The sequence below is a fragment of the Micropterus dolomieu genome, linkage group LG02 (genome assembly GCF_021292245.1).
Source record: "Micropterus dolomieu isolate WLL.071019.BEF.003 ecotype Adirondacks linkage group LG02, ASM2129224v1, whole genome shotgun sequence".
NCBI classification, from domain to species: Eukaryota; Metazoa; Chordata; class Actinopteri; order Centrarchiformes; family Centrarchidae; genus Micropterus; species Micropterus dolomieu.
Window position 1 is genome coordinate 19427171 of NC_060151.1, and position 17651 is coordinate 19444821.

At 41.0% G+C, this 17651-nt stretch overlaps 1 protein-coding gene across 7 annotated transcripts in view; it reads right to left on the bottom strand.

The window, feature by feature from the left end:
* Window positions 1-21: 21 nt before the first annotated feature.
* baiap2a (BAR/IMD domain containing adaptor protein 2a) overlaps window positions 22-17651 on the bottom strand; it is a 53736-nt gene continuing 36106 nt past the window's right edge. Inside the window, exons 6-15 of one of the 7 annotated variants that reach the window (XM_046035192.1) lie at window positions 17097-17234; window positions 10931-11083; window positions 8206-8448; window positions 7360-7591; window positions 6701-6902; window positions 6509-6577; window positions 6271-6424; window positions 6003-6040; window positions 2075-2117; window positions 22-1578 (exon numbers count right to left, since the gene is read on the bottom strand). In XM_046035192.1, the coding sequence (XP_045891148.1) occupies window positions 2090-2117; window positions 6003-6040; window positions 6271-6424; window positions 6509-6577; window positions 6701-6902; window positions 7360-7591; window positions 8206-8448; window positions 10931-11083; window positions 17097-17234 (1257 nt within the window). In that variant the 3' untranslated portion in view covers window positions 22-1578; window positions 2075-2089. Of the gene's footprint in view, window positions 1579-2074; window positions 2118-2144; window positions 2225-2803; window positions 4179-6002; window positions 6041-6270; window positions 6425-6508; window positions 6578-6700; window positions 6903-7359; window positions 7592-8205; window positions 8449-10930; window positions 11084-17096; window positions 17235-17651 lie in introns of those variants that run through there. The other 6 variants (XM_046035162.1, XM_046035174.1, XM_046035154.1 and 3 more) reach the window with 6 other exon arrangements.

Sequence of the window (17651 nt, forward strand, 5' to 3'; positions counted from 1 at the left end):
AAATACCAAAACACGCAAGTATGAGGTTTGTGCCCATTTAGATTTATTTTGGACAAGATAATTTATATGCACTTTCTGTACAGTACAGATATAATACAAACAGGGACAAGAGTGACAAATGGACAAAATGGAAAGCTATATAAAAAGTAAAAAATGCATTTTGCTGCCCAAATGAGCTGTGTAATAAAAGCCTGATCATACCACTCAGTGTAAAGGACTCACCCATGGAAAATTTACTTTTCATTATGTAACTGTTGATTTATTGCAGTCTAAGAGGCATTTCAGCTCATTTACACATTGCTTTTCCATCACATACAGTTATAAATGCCTCTGTTCTAAGCTTTTCTCTCTCAGATGAATGTATAATACTGAGAATCAAAAGCTATGATAATACTGTACCTTATCTGATAAGCTACCACTCCCTCAAAGCAAATGTATATATAAAAAAGACCCATTATGTATGCACTGTATTTCATCTCTTGGCTATCTGGCAGCTTAGATATTACTGAAATTTAAAGCAAAGGAAAGAACAGCAATTCAACATATTGTATTATTTTGGTGGAATTGCAATTGCACTGTACTGGAGCTTGCTAAGCAAAAGAATTAAAGAGGACAAAAAAAAAATCTTGACATTAAGCAACCAACACAAATATTGAAATAATCCCACTTATATTTTCAGGAATATAAAAAATACAAGTTAAACTGATGCATATGCCCTCAAACCAGTTTACATAATGATTGGGTCAATGCTGCATGAAGCATATGTTTAAAAAACAAACCAAAAAAAAAAAAAAAACAGAAGAAAGGCACAGTTCCCACATTGAAAATGTGGGTATACTGTATCACAACTAGTAAATATATAGTACTATATCACTTAACAAAAGCAGACTTATACTCAAGAACTGTTCAGTGCTAGCTATCTGTGGCAGTATCAAATCTACACTTTGTCTTCAGTGCATATTACAGTGATGCACTGAAAACCGTTATGACCATCTTACATTCACCCTCAAGCCGCACTTAAAACAACTAATGCAGCGTGTGCCTTCACTGCCCATTAATGTAAATAATCCTCAAATTAAATTTACAGTGTATAGTGTTGAAGAAAAACTGAAATCCCATAGTAGAAGTGCAGATAAATAATAACAATGTGACTGCATCACTTGTAAAAACCTATTAGCCACACCTTAACCACACCTCGTGTGATCTAGAGAAGAACTAATAAAATCTACTGTCACACTTGCACTAGAATGTTCAGGCTGAAACATTCAATGTTTGTGGAAATGTTTGCAAAAACATCGAGGATTAACCGGAAATTCTCTGAGTGAATTTCCACGGCAGAGAAACTATATTCTTAGTGTAACATGTTCCTTGAGGTGAACCCCCCCCCCCAATCACACTTCTGGGCCCTCTTGTGTTAACATCATACAGCTCAAACATGTCAATGTTAGCATTTTTCCTTTCTCCCCTTCAAAAGGGCCCATTAGTGGACAAAGGGGGACAGCAGGCCGCTAGTAGAAGATGGGTGCAGATCGGTCATCAATGAAGGTGGGCCGGAGGTAGACCTCCAGGGAACGGTCACTGTGGGGAGAGGAGGGGTGAGACAAGGAACAGTGACCGTTAGGTTGAAAACATGACTACATTTAGAGAGATACATGGTAAACTACGTAACCACACCCAAAAGAAAAATCGGCCTTCCCATATTTTTTGTTTCTTACACTAAGTAGAGCAAACAGTTGCAGTACTGTGAGTTTTAGCAAGCATGTAGTGAGAAAACTCTAGTAAAATATGGGGAAAAAGGCACGCATGCAGGGTTAGTGTCTCCTCTGTGTGATATTGTGATACAGACACACACACAAAAAAAAAATCAAAGTAATTCTTTTACAACCCAAGGCCTTCAGGACTGACAGAACCAAATGCTGCCACATCCATGGAGGCCCAAGGACAGAAAAGACCAGTGATTCCCAGCATCCTACTGCAGCCAGACAGCCAATGACAGCAGAGAGAACCAGGCAGTAAAAGAGAGAAGGAGAAAAGTGATTGGTTGGCTGAAAGGCAATGGAGGCTCATGACTTACGGAGGTCCTGTTCCCTCAGAACCGGGACAATTCTGGACCCAAACTGGAAGGTAAAGAGAACCTTTGGGTTTGAATGGCTCACCTCTCAGATCATGCATGGGTCACATTTTGTAACGACACTGCTGGTTAGTCTGGTGCAAGATGAGCATACTGTAGGTTGACAATAATAACTTTAACTGAAATGAGGGATGGAAAACAGAAGTACACACCGCATGCTCAACATGCCATACACTGTATGCTCCTTTTTAAATCCTAAACTATGTGAGCCTTAGTGGAAATCAACACTACTGGAAATGCAATGCAGTCAACAGGCTGGTGTTCTGAAGTTTTGTCTGCTAAATTGTGTTCATTATCCAAAGCCAAACGTATGAAATACAACCAAAAAAATAAGATAAGCAGGCAGAGTTCACGTAATCATAATGCACATACTGTATACAACACCACCACACTGACACACTCTGTTGTTTTTTTACAATGAAACAGAGCAGCACAGATGCTATGGGTGTTACTAGGGGAGGGGATGAAACTGCATGCTTGAAACACAGTTGTGGCTTGAAAAGATTCACACAGAATGTTTTAAATAAAAAAAAAAAAAAAGGAATTAATTCAAACATTTAAGGGAGAAAGAAAATCAGTTCAGAGCCATAACTTAGAAACAAGGAAAATGTGCAACAAAACTGAAAATGTCAGAACTGACAGAACAGATTTCTCGTCAGACCAAACCGTTTATTAATATATAGAGTTATGTTTTATTTAGAATACCTTTGTAAAAAGTCACCATACATTCAAGGTCAATTTTCAGTATCACATTTTCTGGTTTCCCTCCACAGCATGCATAAGATAAACACTTTTCTTTTTACAAGGACATTTTTTATTATTTTTTTTAAATAAAAAGACCAAAAACTACACAGCCACTCAGGGAATACAATCATTAATAACACTGAGAGCTGCAAAAGCCGTGGTTGTCATTTAACCTAAAACTAATTCACAGCTGTTATTGAGGATACGCAACAGAAGATTACAGACCCCTCCAAACTCGCTGTAGCTTCAGAAAACAACCAAACTGAAGGTTATCAGAGTACCGCATTTTATTATAACTGAAAATTTTGGCAGTAAGTTTGGCCAAGAGTGGCAGAAAGTTTCTGTGGGGCCGAGGGTGGAAAGTTTAATTGAAAATTTATAGGAAAACATGTTTTTGCAATGATCATAATACAGTGCAATTTGGTGGACTGATGGAAACAATCTATATATGTAGATATATATATTTATATATACTGTATATTCTTGAAGCTCAATTTGAAAATGTGCTTCATTGCCCATAAAGTATGTGCTTAATAGAAAAAAAAAAGAAGCAAAGTAAGGCAGATATGACACACAACCTCTGGACGAAAAATCAAGTCTAGCACTGACACGAGGAAGCACAGCGCGACCTATGGGATCTCTCAGAACAGAAACATAGTAATCTGCTGCACAGCCTTACTTTGAGCAAAGCTTTTATGAGCGTGTGTGTTGGATGGGAACTCTAACGTGTGCTTAAAAAAGAAGGCCATTCAGCCAGTGGCTTTAGTACAACCACATTGAAGTCTTTTGGCACTTGTACAGTACATGAACATGTCCTTTAGTTTGACAAAATGACACAACCATGTACATGCATGAAAGACAAGCAGTAGCAAAGGCAGTCTCTTGAGAGATCAGTCCATGATGGTGGACTGTGATCAGAGATAGAGTACTCAGAGTCCATATCGCTGCATGCCGAGCAGGTAGGCCCCGCTCTGGCTCTCTCGCTCAACGCAATCCTCCACCCACCAACCGCTACTGTCCACACCGACACCACCAGCAGCAGCCCCCAGGATGGATGGAAGGAGGAAAGGAGGGACCCGGGGAGGAAGAGAGGACAGAAAGGAGGGATGAAACTGGCCTCTTCCACTTGGAGAAGGGGTGTGTGTGGAGGCAGAGGAGGAGAGGTGGAGATAAGCGGACAGGAGGGAGGCTAAGAGGAGGGAAAGATGGGGAGGAAGAGGCCCCTGTGCTATCCGGAGCTGTCTGTGTCTGTCTGTATGTCTGTTCTCACACAGTCGAAATCAATTTGCCATCAGGACTGTCACTGTGGAACAAAGAGAGAAGGAAGCTTGCCAGGTCGGACACACTCAGAGAGAAATGGAGAAAGACAAGACAGGCACAAGGAGGCAGGGTAGAGTTTAGGAGATATGTAGGTGGGGTCGGGAAATCTACCTCGCCCCGCCTACAACTCCAAACACACCTGCCGTGATCAGGAAGATTAGACTTCTAATTCCCTCATCAACACTTTTTAATCCAGATCAGTGTATTGGCTGGATATTAATGCCTACATCAAGCAGTTTTAGTAAATATTTGTCTGTCGCGGAAAAGTTGACAAAACCCAAGAAGTTAAAGTTGATGAGAAAATCAAGTCATCTCCTTAGCTGGAGGGATGTAGTGTCAGATTAGTCTGTTTGGGGTGACTACACCCCGCAGGACAGTGTTGTCTCTAAATACTGATACAGAAAAAAACACATTCAGAGCAGACAAGAGTATGTAAAACAGCTTGACACTGGTGCCCAAAGCCCCAGGCTGACAAGCAGTGATGACTGAGATGAAGTCAGCATGATGTCTACTGTCACAACATGTACTCCACCAAACAGTGATACAAGGTCACATACACACTGTCTCCCCCCCTCCCACTCTGTCTCTCACACAAACACACATTTATATACATGTACACAAGGATGTACGCCCTGATTGGACAGAAACAGGCACAGCATAAATCCTAACCCTAACCTCACACATCCCTGGTGAGTCAGCAAAGGACTTGATAGGATTAAAGTGAAAATATACTGGGCCGCGAGCACTCAGACAATAAGCTAGGACACTGACCCCACTTGACTGCATTCATTACTTTAAAAATCTATTTAAAAAAAAAATTAAAAAAAGTGAAATAAGCGAGAGCAAAGAGCAAAAGACAAAGAAGACACTGTAAAAAATATATATTTTCAGAACTGTGCATACATCTCATGACTTGGGGATTTTAACACTACAGCAAAATAAAATCTATTGCTTGAGCCTTACTATATTATTCACTAGTTCTGATTCTATCAATTGATTAGTTGATTGACAAAAGAATTCATTGCCAGTTATTTTGATAATTGATTATTCAACAAATCAATTGTCATGGCAAAATAGTCACACATTCTCTGGTTCTAGCTTCTCAGATGTGAAGATTATTCGAATAGATATGGACTGTTGGTCAGACAAAACAGGTAATTTGAAGACTGCTCTAGGAAATTGTGATTGTCACTATTTTCTGACATTTTATAGACTTAATGAATAATTGTTATAAATAATCTGCAACAAACAATGCTAAATACCCCTTGAACTATGTACATGAGGGTGACACTGTGTGGAACTATCCAATCCAAGTGTCCTATTTCCCTACCACATGTATACAGTATTTATTTACAGTATGCTAAATGTCATAGAATAGTCTTTGTAGTTTGTTAAGAAACCAGTGTGCTTCACCATTTTATTCTAACACAAAATGATGCGATATGTGCCGATATGGTGATATGGTGTACATCAACAGCTCAATCCAAAACCAAGCATGTTTTAGGATCCATCCGGACTTTTTAGAGAACACAAAATTTTCCCATTACACAACATACTCTAAACATGCTTAGAATGTGTATGTAGCATTTAATTGGGACACTGCGTATGTTAAGCAGTTACCTTGCTGTCGCTTGAGTGTCCTAGCATGTAGTAACTCAGATGAAATGCCATTTATCTAAGGTGATTGGCTCACATGTCTTCTTCTGATAGGTCACTAATTCTAAAAACTATCAACGTTAAACAATTCAGATGGCAGCAGCAGTCATATCATCCATTACTTACAGGGCAGGACAGAAAAGGCACTTACCTTGTGGCAAAGCGGCCGTCATAATCCTCAATAGCAGGCTGAAAAGATACAAGTAATATTCCTTACTTGTGTCTGCTTATATAGCTAGGATTGAAGAACATGCTGTACTTGCATACAAACACTAGGTGGGAGCAGAAACTCATCAAATGTTACTGCAGGATTACTCATATCCAATTATGCAACATAAGACTAAACCAGATGGGGGCTACAAATTAACAGAGCAAGAGTAACAAGTGCTGGTGGATACAGCACGTTAAATTTTATCTACCTGTGTGCCGAAGCCTGCCATGCTGTAGGGGCGTGGGCGGGTCTGTGCTAGGCTCTGTGCAAGCAGTCGGGCGGTCAGGCCATAGTCAGGTGTGGGCAGTGATCCATCATTCTCCAACAAGTTCCCTGTGCTGCTACTTTTCCCATGGTGCAGACTGGGAAGGGAAGAAAACAATGGCCTCAGACTTTGGCTCATTTGGATTTACGACTATAGCATATGATAGAAAAATGCTACATACTTCACTTTGAGCTTCTCATTGTCGCTCTCAGGGAGCACACGTGTGTAGGAAAATGGGAACCAGCCGCGCCTGAGAAAAGTGATGACCGTGTTAAACTTATACTCTACATTTCTAGTACCTACATGTGGGACAAATATTTATCCAGTCGCCACACTATGGATTCAAGGAAAATAGAATGAATACATTACTTACATCTTATTCTTCTCATTCTCCCCATAGTGCCAGCCATCGCGGGCTTCAGGCACTAGCAGGGTGATGACATCTCCCTCAGAGAAGCTGAGCAGGGTGCCGTTGTCACCTGCAGCGTGGGAGAATATTGCCTGGACACGGGAACGCCCGTTCTTTTCCAGGCCTGCTGCCATGGAACTGGACCTGGGCAGGGTCCGTGTCTCTCCTGAGGAGTATGCAGATGGAAACAATGGTCAGACCTGAAATTCATTACGAGCTCAGACCACCAGAGTCACATAAGCTCTGACTAACTGAAGGCAACATTTCTAAACATCCGTACATCACTGCCAGATTGACTGACACTCACTGTCTAATCACCATAAACAAAGGAAACTATAGTGGAGATGATTGGTAGGCTATTTTGTGCCAACATTTCTCATAAATATTGTTTCCAAGTGTTTGTTCTACTGTTGTACTTCTACCTGGTCCTCCTTTGATATGCTGAAGAGCAGCAACCAGCTTTGTAATTTAACATACAAGTTGGTAGGTGATCTCAAACTGGAAGTGATTGCAACCATTTATATATTAAATGCTCCACAATATACCTTTAAGTAAAATGATGACAGGAATAGGTTTATGATTTTTTTTGCTCATTAATTCCTAGCAGTGCTCATATATCTTACCCACGGGGTTCTTGTTCTTGGCGGGGGCAGGCCTGCGGACAGGGAGGGTGTTGGAGTAGACGTCGCTGACCTGTCTCTGGGGCTGAGCCTGGGACTGGCCCTGCGCTTGGGTCTGAGGGGATGAAGGCCTGACTTGGGACACTGACATAGTCCCTCCATCCGTCCAATACTCCTCCCCGTGGACTCCTGTTGTCCCATTGACCATGGACATACCATCAGGGCCCATCAGCCTCTGGGATAAACAAGTGGACATATGGACTCAATAAGTCAAATTGGGAAAATGGCTTCACCTGTGCAACACTATAGTAAAATTACTTCATTACTTAATCTGCTAAATTAATGTTAATTCACCTTTATAAGAAAAAAAAACCAAAAGATAAATTATAACTTTGGAGTTGACTTTGTAGAAATGAAGTCTGGTGAGTTCATGTAAGCCTAGCCTGTCAGCTGCTGCACAGCATGAAATGTAGACTCTAAACAGCCCATTAACTTTAGTGCCATCTTTAAAGTGAGACTAGAGAGATGTTTGTCTGATTAGCATCTTTATGGGGGGCAGAAGTAAAGCAATTCCAGTTATGTAATTCAGCTCTCTTAAGAAAAACAAGGACACATCAAAATAAGTTTTAAGTTTGTGATGTCATATCAAAGACTACAGTATGTAATTAAATTTAAAATTAAGTAATTGCTCAAGCTTAAAGTTAGCTTCTTTTGACTATGAGAAATAAAGACACAAAAAATGAATAAATAAACACCAAAATCTTAATTCCTTTTGAACACAGAACAAATATAAATAAATAAAATGGACATTTTTAGCCTTCATCAGCCACTCATTTCCCTAAAACCTACCGCTGGGTGTCCCAGGCCACTGCCCATAAAGACAGCCAGCTCTGGGGGTACAGGAAGAGGTTGGGCCCCGGGGATAGGGTCTGAGATGACCAGGTTGGATTTGGAGGTGTGCAGGGGGCTTGTGCCCCCAAGGGCGGCAGAGCCCATCTGCTGGGCAAGGAGCATGGCCCTCTCTGGCAGCTTGTTGGGGTCTGAGCAAGCCTGTTGCCACACTGGAATCTTCTGGGTCAGAAGGTCTTTGCCCTGGAGGAAGAAGGAAGGAAAGAATAAAGAAGAGACATATTGATGTAGCAGTGATGTGACCACAAAAAAACCCCGTCAAGCATTTTCTTTGCTAAACCTTCAATTTCCTCCCTATTCTCAAAAAACAAACTAAAAACAGTTCAGTTCTCTAAAGGTTTTTCCTCACTCTGTAACCCTGACCACTGGCCTTTGCACAGCAATGATAATGTGCTGCGTGGGTGAGGATGTGGGACAGACTAACCGAGGTGCCCATTTGAGCGTCTCACAGCCTGTGGACACGGCTGTTCTTCTATATATATGAAAATAAGAGGTCAATGGATCGACGGGAATGCACACATTTCTGTATGACTGTACAGTATACAAGCATGCACACATACAAAACACAGACAGATTTGTCCCTCTGTATGCGCCAATTTGTAGCTCTCACCATCTCTTTGTCTCCCTCTCTCATACACATACACACGGAAGGGTTCTTCAGTTTGCTGAAGGTGAACTCCTCCCACGCACACCCCCATCCTGATTAATGACTAGACTCCATGTTGAAAAAAGAAGCGGCAGCACAGTCCACACACACACACACACACACACAGGCTGGCAGTTCACACCCACCAGTAATCCCAGGAGATTGATGTACTCCATTACCCAAGAATTTCAAATGCTTGGATAATGGATAGGCATGCATTTGTAGCACACATGCAGAGACATACACAAAACAAGTATAAGGAAATCAAATTGACTAAATTTTGGTTAATAACATTACACTACCTTTGATGGGTATGATACCTGGGAAAATCTGTTTGGATTCAAAGGTTCTTTACTTCAAATGTCAACAACAATGCAAAAACAACAAGCAGGTATCATAAAATGTTCTAGTGACTGTAAACAATATGGGTGAGAAACCATCATTACCAGCTCTCATCCTGCTCATTGCACGGAGCTTTGATTTCAGTCCATCTTCCGCAACACTGTTATGATGCCCTCTCCTATTAAAGTCGTCTCTCTACACAAAAAGGTGGCCAGACGCTCAAAGGTGCAATGATGGATTATAGCTTCAGATATACCTGTCAGCAGGGCATTGTCTACAATCTTAATGAATTTTTAAAATGAAGAGGCCCCTATGAGCGGTCAAAGCTAATGTAACTTTGAATTATATATCTGTTATGCTTTTTTCGCTGAACAAAAAGGTCTATAGTAGGTGAGTTTTCAATAAAACAGATGACAGACGGGGAGTAGCTGGCTAGAATCAACATCAGAGCAAAGAGGAGCCAAGTTTATACATTATTTATTTATTTTATATATATATATATATATATATATAATAAGCTAAGTTTTATAAATTAAACTATCAAGCTCTGCACATTTTTCTTTTTGAATATAATGGGCAGAAAATGTGTTCCCGATTAGTTGAAAGATCTGAAAACAGGTTAAGCTCGATTAGTTACTGAGGTGATGAACACATTATTAAAAGAAACACAGATTCTGACCATAAACTCATATCTGTGCACTGCCTTTATTGAAGGCCATGACAACCAATTTTCTCAGCTTCTTGATATGAGCAATGATATCCCACATGAATATGCTATCTTTTGCCAAATTTCAACAGGTTTTCTTATTTCAAATGAGAGATTTCCATGTTTGACTATTAGTCAAATTTGTACATACCCCTGAAGTCCCATAAGATTATTATTTTTTTTTTTATCTTGTGGGAACAAGTTAATACCTTGCGCACACAAGATATTATCTTGTGGGAATAAGCGCACATGATAACCTGGTCCGCACAAGAAAAAAAAATAAAATCTTATGGGACTTCAGGTTAAATTTGTGGGGCTTGGTTAGGAAAACATGACATTGTGTATTTCTGTCAGAGATGGATGGCATGACAGCTCTCATGACAGGTGTTAAACAAAAAAATCAAAGCCTGTCATGCCTGTCAACTATATTTTTCCCGAAAGACAGTCATTTAAGGTAGTTCGCAAGTGAAGTTTTCTGATAAGTTTTAATTAGTTATTTGATGCCATTTCAAGTTATGATGGACAGCTCAGCCCTGCTTACGACTGAGTCCACCACCTTGATACCGCGGCTCCAACCCCGATCACTACTGTGTCCCAGCGCCCATGTAAGGGATATTTTGGCTTCATTTTTGTACAGTGGGAGGAAGTGGAGTCGTCTAATCCACACCCACACAGGGCTGATGAAGCAGATTAGCTGAGTGGAAAACACTTAATTTCAATTTTTACTTATTTAGTCATGGATATAATGAAATGAGTTTTGAAACCATTTTTTTTTGTAGGGGCTTTAAAGTAGCAGTATTGACTTAAACGGCTGTCTTCTTGAGTTAGCTGTGACTTCCTGCAACAAAGTTCAGCTGTAAACACTAATATATCCCCATCTGTTCTAATTCTGTCATCCATGTCTCCCCTTATCAGAAAATACTTTTTTTCCATTTATACATTGTTGATGGTCAAGTGGCACTTGGACTCACCTTGCCATGGTAGGCGCTGCTGTTCTTGGCCACGGCACACTGGCGGTCCACCAGGAAGCAGTACCTGCGACGCTCCTCAGACAAGGCTGTCTTGTATCCCTCAGCTATGAAGGTGTCCAGCTCAGTCTGCTTACTGCTGATGGTCTCCACAAACTGATGGGAAACACACAAGGATACATGGACAGGTGAGAAGGAAGTTGTGGTTACCGGTGCACTGCAGGTCCTTCATATCTTAGGCCACTTTTCACATTTACTGTAGTAAGCAAGGCCAGTGGACAGTAGGTCTGCCATGGAAATGTCCATGCAGCTATCTAACATCAAAGTGCTTTTTTTAAGTTAAGTTTTTTTTTAAATAACCCTCTGCTTCACATTCGCAAAATGATATATATTCACACTCTGTAACTGCTTAGTACAGCACAGTATTGTACTGCCAATCGCTGCACAGCTCCACTGCAGCAATTAGGGGTTAAGTGCACCTTGGTGGTAATAGTTGTGCGAGGAGAGAGCCTTATGCAGTAACTTTTCCTTGGTCAGATTTTCCCTGTCGAGCGCTGTCGAGGGCAAGGCAATTATGACTGTGGGTCCTGCAGTGTGGAGTAGGAATTGCTCACAAAAGGCCCACAAATCTAATTTACATGTCAGACAATAACAGGTGTGTTAAAGTGTGTCTGAGTGATTAACAGCAACAGAAAGGGATGGAGATCCAGCACTGTCGGGTTTGTCTTAGCATGGGAAATGTCTCACCAAGTTCACTGACAACACTACAATGTGTAATGTCAGTAACGGTGGTGAGAAGCTACGAGGAGTATTATTTTGAAGAGGAAGTGGCTTAGCTTAGATGATTTTTGTGAGCGTGCATGTACATGTCAGGCCCGGTATTTACAAACAGCAGAGTTTGCATGTTGGTAGCTAAAAGTTTCAGATACTGTAGTCTCAAAGTAGGTCGACTGCATCCAGTTTGATGGCTTAAATACTGCAACATCTGCTGATAAATTCTGACCTAGAAGAGAGTGTTATATTTACATGAAGTGATTTGACCCAGACTGAACTCTTCTTTGGGGTATTGGCTGGTTTGAAGTTTGTTATGTGGGTATGAAATTTAACCAGAAGGCAATACACATACACACGTTTCTTTTGCTAGACAAACTGACTTGTCACCAAATACAGTTCGTTTTGAATTCTTGCAATGATTAACATGCTGACACATGCCATCTCAACCCAATATCAGGATATGGTAGACAAACACTGCATCGATGATTCCGTTGCTTTTGCTATTTCAGCTTCAGCCATAGGAGAGAAGAAATGATCATAATCCATGTTGTTGTTGGTGGTGCGGTGTGATTAATAGTTCCTCAAGTTCAGTATTCCCAAAACATTACAGTACATTTGAGAAAGTTTCACGTAATATTCCACATGACTGATGAAAAGACTACATTTATTAAGTTGGAGTTCCTCCCTGCAGCCAAATGGAAGTTCCTGTGGTGCCACCACACAGTGCAGATGTAATTCATTTAGTAACCACCAGAGCACACTACTTCCCCACTGCCATCAGCCACAAGGTTAATCATTGGAATTCCAAGTATGGAGGAATACTTCACTTACTTCTTTCCCTAGGTATTTACCCCATCGATGCCACACGCACAAATAGCTCTTACTAGTATTCATTGCTGCTTTTACTAGAATGCATTGTCAGTTGTAGAACGCTTACTGTATTGATGCTTGTATGTTGTTCCTCAAATGTTAATCGCTTTGGATAAAAGCGTCTGCCAAATGAGTAAATGTAAATGAATATTTTAAGTGGCTAAATGATACTGAACACAAACATTTTGAGGGATGGCCTTTAGCATTAGAATGGGAATAAATCCTCCTCCATCATAACACAAACCCACAGAGCCAAGTTGTCAAATCAAGCAAGCGAGGGACGACAGGATGATGAAGGCATTTTGCTCCCGAGAGCAGCATGACCTTATTCTTTTCTTTCTGCGCACCTTAAGCTCAAATTAACCACTTGGAAACTGGTTCAGTTAGTTGCTTTCGTTCTTTACAGGCACAGCGTTCAGTTAAAGGGCTGAGCATCGCCTCAACACGGTGACGAGCCCTCTCCTCCTGTCAAATCCACATGGCACAAATGGCCCAATTTTCCAAGCATTCAAAAGGTCACCTATGTAACCCAAGACAATGGGTGCAGAAGGAAAAGCCCGGGCAGACACCAGCCTCTATTATATTTGAGTGACCTCAGGTTACATCACTGCTAAAATGACTTGTTTTGCAAAGGTTATACATATAAATGAAACCTGCTACACGTCACCGCTTTCAGACTAACTGATCTGTGTGTCCACTTGACAAAATGTTAATACCCCAGCAAAAACTGCATGTGACGTTATTCCAGTCTATTGCACTGAGCACCAATACAGTTTCCAGTGATTACAAGCACTGGGAAAGGAGGGACTCTCACACTTCCAAAAGGAAGGCATACAACAGGATTCAAAACAACACTGTTTATACTCCTTTTCATTCTTGTGGGGATTCAAAAGCGCTTTTTTCCTGCACAGTTAGCTGCTTAGGTCTGCTCTTCTGTTCCTTCATCATCAGCGCTCTTTAAAATCAAAAGTATTGTATCGTAATGCTTCAGGGCACAACAGAAAGCATCTACACCTACAGTACCTGCATGAATCTGTTGTGAGTGCACGTCAACAACCCCTTTTTTTCCTGCATCTGTATGAATCAACAATTCCAGGTTGGCATCACTTTTCATTTTTTTATATCACCAAGTGGACGAAACCCTGAGCTTATCAAACATCTTGAGATATTAATACTGAATCCCGAACGCCGTCTCTCTCTATCTCTGTCTGGGCTCTTATTAACAACCTATACAATGCAAGTTCATCTAGATGAAACCCGCTTTTCTAAGGTACCTTGGTCCACTCCACTGAACTACATAATGAGCTGATTAGCATTTTGGCAGGGGCTTTACCCACTGATGAGACGGCAGAGTGGAAGTGTCTGAAGGTTGGAGAGATAAGGGAGGGGAGGAAAGACAGACAGAAGTGGGAGAGACAACAGCAAAGAGTGTGAGAGAGAGAGAAGGAGGGAGACCGATCAATGAAATGCGACCACCATCTGTGTTCGCTGCCAGACTGTCCTCAGACACACTTTACTTTTTAATGAAAAGAGAGGAGAGATAAAAAAGAAAAGTTAGAGCCTCTCATCTGCTAAAATAACACAGATGTGGTGGAGGAGGGCGAGGAGGAGGACATGTCGAGCTCGCCTTAGCAACTTTTACTTTCTCAACTGCCTCTCTGTCTGCACAAATCAAACTAAACACTCTTCGGCGACATGTCTGTAGTCGGTCGCTACATAAGCACTCATTGTGAAGCACAGGTCTTGAGGGAGCGCAGGGCTCTGTCCCTCTCTGTGTGTCGTCCTTCCCGGGGGACTCTGGCACAAACGAGCTGACTTTTCTCTCACACGCCCACAGCCGTGATATGATCAGTGAAAGTGAGAGATTGATTTTCCTTTTCCCTGCTAACCGACTGTATGAGTACAGAGCCTGATGAGCTTGCTCCTCTGCACAGACGGGCAAAAGTGATCCATCATACAGACTCAGTAAGAGTGTGTGGTAATGCTACCACTCTTTGTTCTCTATGCACCAGGTTTCTTGTTAGTGGTTTGGCATCAGTGCATCTGTCGCCACATCTACTTTGATCCACAGCAAAATACTATAACGAACAGGATGAATTACTGGCAATTAAATACGGCGTGGTACTCAAAGTTTTCAGTGAACCAGTGATCTTTCAGTTGTTGTCACCATCTGGCCAAACTTTCAATTAGAACAAATAAGATAAGATAAATCTATTTGGCAGATTGCAAAGAATATGAATATGAGCTTTCTTCTGGAGCCACCAGTAGGATGACAATTTTATCATTGCACACAAGATATTTTGTATTAGCTGAGCACATCCGTACTCCTCAGAGGTTTTATTGTTAATGCCCCTGTGGTCTTTTGTAACTCCTCAAGATAAACTCTAAATTAGCACCATTACCCATAAGGCTGTCAGGAAGTTAGTGCAACAACATTTTTTAGAGTTAAAGAAATACATTATTTCTATGTTTTTTTGGTGTGGTTGTGTGTGGTTTGCAACAAAAGACTCCTGCATTCCTGTTTCTGTCCATCAAATTGTGCTTTGTGTCATCCTGGGAAACCCAACAGGAACATGTAACAACTTGCCATTCTTGACTGAGATTTTACTGGCTTAGCGCACTCAAACACCCCACCCATCCCAATCCCTGCTGCCTGCCAAACTGGACTGCTGCACACACTGGCCACTTTGATGCCTTACGATGACACTTCATACAACACCTCCTCGTGGCATCCCTGACACGGTGGAACAAACACAATATGACACCGCAGTCAGATCAATCCAGCACTGCCATGTCATCCCAGACAGGGAGGGGCAGATGTTTGTGTGTGTGACACTGTATAAACTTAGAGCCCTGGAAAGACAAGTTGTATCTTCTACAACCTGGGTACAAAAAGAGTAAAATTTTCATACCCAATGAACTCTGCAAAATGTTGTACCTATAAGTGTTGGTAGAATCATGTTTCTGGCCCAACTATCGATTGGTCATGGCTGGCCACACTTAACAGCAAGACCAACAGCAGCTCAGTAATTACCATGCAAGCCTTGACCTGTTAGTTTTTTGATCCCATCCCTGCTGGCAGTCAGATTTCCAGCTTCCAGTGAAATCCTTGTGAAGTGAAGTAACAGCAGTCACACTGTTGCCATTTTCTGCTGAGTCATTTTTTTCTCCGTTTCACATCAACACCACAGCTACAGGAGTAAACCAATAAATAACTTGTCAACACCACCAGATTTAAGGCCTACTATAGGGTTTAACACAGAGATGTTGCATCTTTGCAGGCGTGTGTGTGACTACGTGGAGAAAGAAGACTGTCACGAATCCCCCTGTCAAGGAGGCGGTCGACTGACAAAACTAAATGCGAATGTAAATGTCGGCTGTCTGACTCCTGAAGACCAAAACGTTTGCAAATAACATAGTTCTTAAACATAGTGTCATATATAGCAGTTAAACAAGCAAGTCCTCTCTGTCACCTAACCACCCGTACCAAAATAATACATGTTCATGATTTCGTTTGAAAACAGACGTTTATTACCAAACATATCTATCCATCTGTACAGCATCTTCCAACATAGCAAAGTATATTTCACATGACTGATCATATGGACCTTCAGTGTCCTTAGAAAAAGAGATTTCTGACTAAAAACACAGAAATTTGAAATGCGCCACAGAAACTGAAACTCAGAGCATGATACGGTATAATAAACAACACCACGCAAAATGTCTTTTGTCTTATATACAGAGTAGGAAAATGAATAACAAATAACTATAAAAATGGCAAAATGTAAAAATCTTTATTAATAATATTCTGATATAAGCTTTTATTTTGAAAATTCTGTGTTTGAGGTACACCACCCTAAGAAATTTGCCATCTATCTACTCCTCTTTGGATAATCGAGTCAGCTATTTTGTGGTGAATATATAAATTTTATTCATTCTGTTTAAACCCCGATCAAAGCTGTGAACCGAAACACACTGGCTGAAGTAAATACGTACTCTTCCAGTCCATCAATCAGTGTAGCTGACTTATCATTTCCATGCGTGTCTCCGTAACTGCTGTATGTGTGTGGATGTACGAAAGATTGGCAAGGGCGCAGACTTCATAATCAAACCTCCACTATTTGCCTTCCCACTCAGGGCACCTTGTCGCCACTGCCTCCACCCCCATCCTTGCAGTTTTGTGTATCGTCTTTACTTTATGAAGAATAAAGTCATTATTTTGCACCAAGACTCACAAATCTCCAATCCAACAGTCACCCACATGCAAACTCTGCTCAAATGAAGTGCAGCAGTGCTACGAACCGGCTTGAGTGTGTTTATATTTTAATTATCTAAATTTTGTTTTTGTCATTTCTGCGTGTTTTGTCTATTTTCTTGTTTTACAGTAGCTTGTCACAATGGAAGACATGCAATTCTGAATGGCCCAGTCCATATTTGATTGTTATATGGGATCTCTTCAATTTTCATTCTGTTTTTTAATTCCGAGAAAATCAGGCTTTGTTAAAAACAAAATCAATAGGCTCACCTGCATCTCCTTCTCTCCGTACTTAGAGGGGTTCTTGCTGCCCTGGCTCTTCCTGCGCAGCTTCTTCAGTTCAGCCTGGCACTTCTCCAGACTCTCCCCTTTGCTCTTGTGTTCCACCTGGTATTTCTTCAGGGCAGCCTATGTGGGGCAACAGGCAAAGCACAAACAAACACAAAAATTTAGAAACACAAATTAAAAAGCCTGGGTGAAATGAATACCATTAATACCATCCACAGCCACTGGATTCAACTAATTTCACTACAGTACGAAAATCACCCTGCAGGGCCTTGAAACTTGCTTTAGATATGTAATCCATCAGAACATTTCACCTTAATTTTTTGTTAGTTACATAATTTCTGTGTGCCACTGCAGATGCATGCAGGGATTGTTTTGGAAACTCCTTGTTGGTGTGCTTAAGAAGGCTTTGAAATCAATCTTTTAATTAAAGAAACAAGCAAATTAACATGATTATTTACAATGTTTGTTCATTATTCGTCTTCCAGATTCTATTTCGCAAACAACGCCTCTTGTGATTGTGTCTCTTAAAAACATGCA